At 42.2% G+C, this 9621-nt stretch overlaps 1 protein-coding gene across 5 annotated transcripts in view; it reads right to left on the bottom strand.

The window, feature by feature from the left end:
- POU2F1 (POU class 2 homeobox 1) overlaps nucleotides 1-9621 on the bottom strand; it is a 172771-nt gene that overhangs the window by 65261 nt on the left and 97889 nt on the right. For 4 of the 5 annotated variants that reach the window (XM_039241917.1, XM_039241916.1, XM_039241914.1 and 1 more), the window contains one exon: nucleotides 1224-1289. In XM_039241917.1, coding sequence (XP_039097848.1) covers nucleotides 1224-1281 — 58 coding nt within the window. In that variant the 5' untranslated portion in view covers nucleotides 1282-1289. Of the gene's footprint in view, nucleotides 1-1223; nucleotides 1290-4427; nucleotides 4483-9621 lie in introns of those variants that run through there. The other variant, XM_039241915.1, reaches the window with a different exon arrangement.

Genomic DNA, 9621 nt, shown 5'->3' with positions numbered 1-9621 from the left:
GGCGGCAGGGGTGGGACGCAGGGGTGCGGCGGCAGGGTGGGGCGCAGGGGTGCGGCGGCAGGGGTGGGACGCAGGGGTGCGGCGGCAGGGGTGGGAGGCAGGGGTGCGGCGCAGGGGTGGGGCGCTGCAGGTTCCCAGGAGGGACTCGCACTCGCACTGTCTCCCGCAGGAGGTCGTTTTTAAAATGACAGTCAGAGAGGCGACCCTCTCCGCAGGTGAAAAACCTAGTTTACTTAGAAACTATTACTTCCCGTATATTCCTGACCAGTGCCCTTCTTACATGGCGGGGGCGGGGGGGGGGGTCTTCATTTACGTCTTTACCTGAAACTGGGCAAGTCCCTGTCCCACCTCTGGCAGATGACAAAGACACCTGGGTAAATGTAATAAAGAGTTTGGGCTGTGGAGATATTCTGTATGGACTTTTACCATCAAGTATACATTTTAAAAAATTCCCAAATAAAAGAACATATTAGAAATAGGTATGTGTTTTTAAGTATCTAGCTACCGACACTAGCATCGCTTCAATATAATTTATACTGAATGGGGGGGTAAGATTTGTCGTTTTGATTAACACTTGTAACAACAGCAACTTTTTACTGAATGGTTACTGTGTAGCCGGCGCTGTGCTTAATCCGTTTCCTTTTTTTTTGAAACCTTTTTTTTAATGTTTTATTTATTTCTGAGAGATAGAGAGACAGCGTGAGCAGGGGAGGGTCAGAGAGACAGGGAGACAGAATCTGAAACAGGCTCCAGGCTCTGAGCTGTCAGCACAGAGCCCGACGCGGGGTTCGAACCCACGAACTGTGAGATCATGGCCAGAGCCGAAGTTGGACGCTCAAGCAACTGAGCCACCCAGGGGCCCCCAATCCATTTCCTTTCAACATTCACAATGACCTATGAAATACATTATCCCCATTGAATAAAGTTAGGGAACTGCCTAAAGGCCAAATCCCTAATTCATACCCAGGACTACCTGATGCTAAAGGACTATTCTCTCAACTACTCTATAGTTTCTCTGATAAACAGCAACAAAAAGATGAAGCAATCTGAAGAAATTAATCTTAAACAAATACAATACCAGTTCCTGTAAGCACTAAATCATATTTGACAGCTCAATACTCCAATGGGATTTTATTTGCCAAATAGGAATCACAGCTAAATGGCAAGTTTCTGGAATGCTCAGACCGAGTTGAAAAGTGGATCTGGGGAGGAGGGTCTCTTACCTGTGTGGCCATCTCCACTCTCCATAGATGGTTTACTGGTTTCTGACGGATTGTTCATTCTTGAGTCTGCAATGAATCAGAGGTGAATGAGGTTCTTTAAAAATTGGGGATGTGGTTAGGGAGGCAAAGCTGTGATGAAGGAAAGGTTTAAGAACACTGACTAACGTTAGTTAGTCCCACAGTTCAAAGACTGGCAGTGTCAACACTAAAAACATTGGAAATTAGAGTAACAGTTTATCTGAAAGAAATCCAGGATTTCCCTTAACCCTGAAGTGATCCACGAATAAATGGTCTTTCTAAAGAATTTTAACATTCTTCTAACAAAGATAACAGAAATCTAACCTGAACAAAATTATAAGAGTTTGACATGTAAAAGGAGTAAATATAATACGAAGCATAAAATACATTACAGAAACAAAGTTGGGGAAGTAAAACGTTATTCTCAAAAATTTTCTTTTTCATAAGCAAAGGTATTTGTTAATCAAACCAAAACAATCCGTCAGTAATCTTCATAATAGACTGGCAGTAACTCAACCCAGAAGAAGAAGAAAGGGTGTCTAAGAAAAGTATCTCCATATTTACTCCCCGTCCAGATGAAGTAACCATGCGTCAAAGTAAGAATATGCCAAATTCATACCTCAATCATAAAGCACGACAAGAAGTTGTACCACAAGGCATAACAGAGATATCTAATAATTTCAAAAAGGAATCACAGCCACGCCCACCTAGAAATTATACTACCCATCTGATATTGCCTTTGAACCTGCTGGCAGGGGTCTAATTCCTTAAGGGTCATCTCTTTAATCAAGGTTTTCATAGTAAAAAGTTGTCACCAAGCAGTATGAGGTCTCCCAGAAGATACGCAAGACACAAGAACAAGTCTGCTTTTCTTCCACCTTTTCAATAGAGTAAGAACTAAATATACATTTAATATATGCCTTATTCTACTTCTACTGTAAACCCAAACTTAGCGTATCTGTAATCAAATGAGTTTACTCTCCAGTAAGCTCCCCCCTTTCCCCTACTGGGCTAAAAATCATTTAACTCTAATTATAAGTTGAGAATAAACAAACAATGGGATATTTGATTTTTTTTTCCCTACTGAAAAGCACATTTTGTCCGCTTCAAAGTTCAGTGAGGAAATCAAAGCAATCACCAGAAGCCCCAACCATGCTGTCCACAGCTGCTGCATCCAAACGCCTAAGTGACTAGAAACAATCACAAGCCCTCCTGCCATAAACTTCATTTTCTAGTAAGTTTTTGAAACAGATTCTGGTCTTCTGGTTTGAGGCAGTTCTATCATATCTCTGGTTTTTTTTTTTCTTCAGATGTTTGAAGGATTCAAATTCGTATTCTGTGGTCATAAATGAGACTAGTTCTACAACTTCCTTGCCTCTGCTGTCCAAAACATTTAAATGGCCCAGAAAGCATACCAAGGTTTGAAAGGAACAGGTGTACAGCTTAGTGAAAATCAGCTTTCTGAATGACTGAATCAAATCTTATGAAAGGCAGCAAAGATCATAACAGATGTTAAGATACCAAAATGCTTCCTTCAGAATGTATGTTTAAAAACAAAGTGGGAAAAATATGAACCAGTTAACATTCATAAAGAGGGTGACAATTTTTCCACATATCTTATACAAAGAAGTAGGCATAATTCTTAACAAGTCAGGAAACTGGCCTTGTGCAATTCATACCCGAATTTCCATGTAACCAAAGTAAAACTTATGTCACAGGTATTCCGTGTGAATCCTCTAGGCATTTACTACTGAATTGTACAGAGCGTCAAAGATATTTAACAAAATGACTTTACACATACACACACAAATAAAATTCTCACTTAATGTACAACGATGTGAAGACTGTTCAAATGACGCTTACTGTTAATTACAAATAACAGAGATACCATTTCTAATTCTAAAATACAGTGCTAAAAATATTTCAAAGAGGTATTTTCCTTTCCTTTCTTGAGTTCCCAACTCAGTAGATGTAAAAGAGTAGATACAAGTAAGTTCTTTTTTTGCTATCTGAAGTTTTTTACTCTCTGGGCACACTGAGCCGTGTAGGAGTCTAATACACAGTCTACAAATTGCTCTTACATTGGACTGAATTCTTGACATCAATGTTTTAACTGTTGTTTTTATTGTGCTGTTCAAATATTACTTGAGTTTGGGCCATTCCTCCTGCCTAAGAATATAAACATTGACAGACGTATCATTTAATTTTATCCTTAGCAACTGTGAAGGAGAAGGGGGATGGGGAGCCTCACTTTTTCAAGTGAGAAAAATGACACAGAGGAAAAAAAATCACTTACAACGATTTTAAACCTTAAATATCAAAGTCCTGGAGTTCCGATCATCTGACCTTCCAGGTGACCAGAGTGGCCTGAAGAGGTTTCAAGAACTGTGCACCCAGACAAAACTCAACACAAAACAGGGCCACTGTGAGCCACCACGTAGCTCAAAACCAAAGCGCCTCAAGCTATTTTGAATCTTGTTACCAAAGACAGTTTATATAATCAAGCCGCACATCCCCCTCCCTAAAAGGCTTGTTGTTCTATAGAGAAAACTTTCAAACAGGCTTTCCAGCACTTAACACTATTTTCTGAAGAAGGGACGGTGATTTAAAAAAAAAAAAATTGAAAAGGCTGATATTTGCCAAAATTTGCACAGTTGACAGCTCCCAAATCTGGAAACTGATCAGCAGCCCCCCGTGGCAGCCGCGGCCATCCGCCTCTGCACCGGCGCTTGAGGAGCCACTCTGCACACTGGCTCCACCTTCGTTCTCACCAGGCACCTTGGTTTTTACAGAAGACATCTGCCATTGGGCTGTAAGACACTTTTTATTACCACGTACATACTATGTAGGTGCACTTTACACCTTGTTTCAGGTTTCGTGTGTTCAGAACCACATGAAATGCTCCCAACAGATATTTCCAAGAAGCAAAAATGTCCTCCGTTCAAGCTGAATTCCAAATCCACACTATCTACAGAAAATGTCCTCTGAACCAGAAGGGCGAGTGGTAGGGAGGGACCTACTGCGAATTCAAGTACGCTCCTGCCTCGCAAATGCCTTCCTCCTCGGCTCCATCCACCTCTCCCCCTCCCCCGTCGGTTGCATATGCGATTAAGCATTTATGCATAGTCAACCCGCACGCGCTATTTCCATATTAAAGCTTGTAAGAAAGAACTGTGCTGTACCCACCTAGAACATAGTCACGGCAGTCCAGCATTGCTGTGAAATCTTCTAGAGGTTCAGACAGTCCAAAGCAAGGAGGAAACAGGTAGCACTGTGGGGAGGGTGAAAGAAGGTACTACTATTTCTAACAAATCTACACTATGTTCTTAAGAGAACAAGGGTGGGAGGTGGAAAGTGGATTAGGGGAGAAGCAAAATACAACTTCAGTTACACCATAGCAATCTTCAACTGAATAAGGAAACTTCAGTTGCTCAGAGGAGTTTTAGTCTCTCCTACCAGCTAGGACTGACATTGTCAAGGCAACTGAAGCATGAAAAGTTCCCCTTTTTGTAATAAAATAGAAACAAAGATTGCAGCTGGCAGTTTCCATAATGAAGCTTAATCAGTATGCGTGTGATTAGGGCCTTATGCAAATCTCTCCTCGTTAGCACAGCAGCCAGCACTTTGAAGTCCACGAACAATTCATTTACAGAACACACTGAAAGCACTCCCTGCATAATTTAAATCCTTGCATAAATATTTATCAGCTCATTTGCATATTAATTGGCAGTGCATGAAGGGAAAAATTATCTCCTGAGTGCCAGCATAATAATTAGTAGGATAAAATGAGATTTCTTCCAATGGCCTGGCTCCTCGGACCTAACTTGAGATAGTGCCGGGGGAGAAGAGGCAGAGTTCTGTTAAAATGGCACTGAAATGACACTTACAAATTAGCAACAACTCTGCAGACTTAAGCACCTTTAATCTTATTCCTGCTGGCAACAATGACTTCAGTAATAAGAGGATTTGCAAAAAGCTTTCTACACAATCCAAATAATCCCAAGGAAACAATTAGCAAGGTAGAGGCAGAACACAGGGCCGGCATGATGGTGCCAGGCTGATAGGGAATTTTCCAAATATTAACATACACTGTCTGGGGAAAGCCCCGCCGCTGTAACACAAGGCAGCAACATAAATCCAGAAGCAGTGCGAGGGGCTGTAGAATTATTTTCAAGAGACTGGAAATTCACTGTCTATAAATCTCTTCATACTATCAAATTAACAGAAGAGATTAGCTGAATGCCCCATATTATAGTGTCCTTCCTCCATCAAAATCCATCTAAAGTTGAAGACAGTTTGTTATTCACAATATCAATCACCCAAAAAAGGGGTCATAAAAATTATGAAATTACTTAGTATTTAAGTAAACTTCACCAAATGTATAAGAAAGTATATACTTATACTCTTTGCTGAAGATCTATTCAATGTAAAGTGAATTTCCAAGGTAAACCTCAGGCCCAAGCTTTTAAGGAATATGACATTCCACTGTGATCGCCAAAGACAGCTCAGCAGAAGACTTATAAAAAATCCCAGGAAGTAGGTATTACTACCCTCTTTGTAAAGAAAAAAAGAAAAAGGAGAAAAAGGAAACCGAAGGACAGAGAGCTAAAGCACCTTACCCACTGCTACACTAATACTTCAGAGTCAGAATTTAAAATTGAATTTTGCTGACATCAAAATCTGAGCTCTTGGCTGTTACTACACACTGTGGCCAAGTTATGGAAGTGGTAGGCATAGGGGGCTTGAATATTCAAGGCAGCAAATTAAAATGGCTTGTTTTCAGTGTAGTGAGGAGACTAATAATTGGTGACAAAGATTTTGTGTTTAAAAGTCAAGTATGTCCAGATACACAGAAGAGTGCACTAGAACTGAGGAGAGTTCTCCAGGGTATTATCCCCTTAATAATTGTTTTCATTTAGAACAAATCTTCAAGAATGCCAAGTGTCTGATTTTTTAAAATATGTGTGTACATTTTTCTAACATTAAGGTTCAAATTGAACTCAACTCGCGCCTGTGGAAACGCAAGGCAAGAAGACTTCCATAAGGGACCTTTAAAAAGATTTCTTTGAAAGTCAATAAATGAAGGAGGATCAGAACCCAAAACCTTCTTAACTTTTAGGTAAGCACTCTATTTATATTTCTAGTTTTTCTGTTTTACAGAATCACAAAGTCCATGTGAGGAAAGAGTTTGGGGGAGAAATTTAACACTGCCATTCAGTACCAATGAAATCAAGTTCATTCCCTCCCTGAGCCCTAGGTTCCTCATCAGTAAAACGACAGTATTTTGGTCCCCAGGTTGCTGTGAGGACACGCGTGCCTCTCGGCCTGGATCACGGACCCGCGCACGAGGCGGCTGTGGCCGGGGAGCCGTCACGACCCAGGATAAACACGCTACATCTTTCAAGTGCACCGATTTTATTCAATAATAATTCATAACACTTTGTATTAAAACATTCAAGAATACATTACACGAGAAAACATGAAATTCAAATGAGTTCTGAACGCAGTGGACTATACACATTCTGCCTGGTGAGAAAAGATGAGAAGCAATGATGAATGTGACTGGAATACAGGAGGTATCAATGTGTGTTTCTCGCCTCTTTTGCTTTCATAAAAGTTTACACTTACCGCCTGTACTTATGACAGAAGCCCTCTGTGGCTCACCCTCTGCTTCTCACGCTGTGTGGTGCTACGTCTAAGTACCTTTCTCACACTAATTAGGCCTTTCCTAAATCGGCTAAGCAGGGCGTGGACTGCGGCCTGACAATCACTGCCAGCTACCAAGTGTCTGCTGGAAGGCCCCTTGCAGCCGCAGGACCCTGGCCGTGTGATGTCACCAAGCGCCAACCCCCCTCTAAACCCAGGAGAGTCCCACAGGGCTCACCAACTCACGTGGACGCCATCCAGAGGGACCCCCTTCCCTCTACCGCACTACCGCAAAAGTCACCATCTTCTCTCCAGGGACAGGAGGGGACGCTGCGCTGAGGTCCCACGAAGCCTCACCCGCCCAGAGGAGGTGCAGCTAGCCAGAGTCACTCGCAGCCTCAGCCAGAGTCACACGAAACCTCACCTGCCCGGCGGATTTTGCTACAACGGCAAAGACCAGAAAACCCCTACTTGCCTCTCGTGCAGTAGGTACTCTGCACGCCCTGAAAGGCAGGTTTACCTACTAGAAGGCCGTCTAGGCCTCTACAGATGGACTGGGGGAGGGTGGCCACCATCTCTCTCCTCTGCACTCCCCCAGTAATGGCACGGTTAGATCCAAAAGAAGACAGCTTTTCCCACAAAGCTCAAATGTTCACTTTATTTGGTCCTCTTTCCGAAATATCAGATTAAAACTTAACCTAAAAAGAATACCCTTTAAAAAAAAAAGAAAAGAATTTCTGGGAAGTCTGTGGGGCTGTCAGTCATTCACACTTCAGCATAAATTAATCCAATTCAATTGCTTTCCTTTAACACCCCATTTAGGAGTTGATTAGCGCGGTAATAATTGTTCCCACTGGAAAGAGGCCAGTCAATACTCTTATAAAAGAAATGCAGGTTAGCTGACCTGGACTCAGTGGACTGGGCTGGGAGCACAGGGTTCACAAAGGTCAAAAAGAAAACACTAGCATATGGAAGTATACAGAGGAGCTGAAAAGGCAAAGTAGAAATTCACATTATCTCAAAATTATGCTTAAAACGGAGTCTTTATTTTTCCTTCTCCTTCTCACTTTCGTACTTTCTGCACTCAACACGGGGCCCAAACTCATGACCCCGAGACCAGGATGCCCAGGCTCCTCCCCCGAGCCAGCCCACGCCTCGGAGCCCTTTCTTGAAAAAGAAATAAATAAATGCTCTTCCAGGACCCAGACCTCGTGGCTAACACTGTCTGTACTGCAGTCATTTTTCACTCACGATCTTATGGGCTAGTCTGGGTCTCATCAGAAGGGCAATGGGGGACAGTGACGGCTCAATCACAAGCCAGCTTTGTAAATCACATCCTGTGTGTGATGTGAGCTGAGGGGCCTGTACTCTCCTCCCCGAACCATCAAGTTCCCACCTGGTAACATTCCGGAGGAGCCGCGCCTGCATGGGCCATCCTGGGTGCCTGTGTATCTAGTCCACTGGGGAGGGGAGGGGTGTCCAACTCAGCAACTGTTCCCTCACACCTGCACCCTCCCCCCCCACCACCCCCCCCCCGCCTCTCGGTGGGACTTTTCATCTGGTTCCACTGCTCTCACTCCTCGGCAATCTCACACCAATATCCTCTTTAATCTTCACCTCTTTTCAAAATCTACCACTTCTTTAGTCTCCTTACCACCCTGTTTACAGAAAACAAAGACACTGCGTCAGCAGGTGCTCGGCATAAAAATACTTCAGTATCTCAAGGATTATAAACTGTTATCACAGTATATGTGAATGGTGCCCCATAAGGCGGCAACATGGAGATTTTAGTGCTCAAGGAAAAAAGACTTAAGAGAATGGAATGTCTGCTATTTACTAAAAATCTAGAGGGACAAACAGCAAGACAGAATTTAAAAAAAAATGTTTTTAACATTTTATTTATTTCTGAGAGAGAGAGAGAAAGCATGAGCAGGGGAGGGGCAGAGAGAGAGGGAGACACAGAATCCGAAGCAGCTCCAGGCTCTGAGCCGTCAGCACAGAGCCCGACGCGGGGCTTGAACCCACGAACCGTGAGATCATGACCTGAGCCGAAGTCGGACGCTTAACCGACTGAGCCACCCAGGCGCCCCAAGACAGAATTTATTTTATCAATTTGGCAAGTAAGCACTGCTAAACAACAAGAGATCAGAAGGATCTGGACCTCAGAACCAAACTGAGGCCTGGAGAATGGCTCTTAGGTCACACTAGTAAGGGGCAGAGATTTATAAGTTGGTTAAAAAAGTCAACCTAAAATAAATATCCTAAAATCATTACATGCATATCTTAAACATCTCATGTTAACAGAAAGTACATAAATACGTATGCATTTACCAATCTTTTGATGGTGGACCAAAGACTTTGCTTTAAAATCTGAATCCACTAATTTGAGTTTCCTCTTCTTTCTAGGTAAATCAGGTCCTTAATATTTACTCTCATATTTCCAGTTTCAATTTCTTAAGCTTTGTGTTTCAAGCTTTGCATATTTTACATATATATTAAGAATATAAAAAACTCAAGACAAATTTCACAAAACAATGCTCCTTCCTAGATAAAATGCAATCTGATTTGCTTTTTTATTGCAGGTTTCAACCTCCTAAATAGACTTCATAAAGAAGATCGAAGAGCTTCTTTAAAAGTAAGGTAAGAACTGAAAAGAAACACCAAACACTCAGTACAGATTCTTTTTCTTTCCTTTTTTTTTTTTAAAGAATAATTCATCCCTAATATTTTACAG

Source organism: Hyaena hyaena, unplaced genomic scaffold (assembly GCF_003009895.1).
Source record: "Hyaena hyaena isolate Hyena2069 unplaced genomic scaffold, ASM300989v1 scaffold_201, whole genome shotgun sequence".
In the NCBI taxonomy this organism is placed as follows: Eukaryota; Metazoa; Chordata; class Mammalia; order Carnivora; family Hyaenidae; genus Hyaena; species Hyaena hyaena.
Note: the sequence above shows the minus strand (reverse complement) of the source record. Positions and strands in the feature narration are given on the sequence as shown.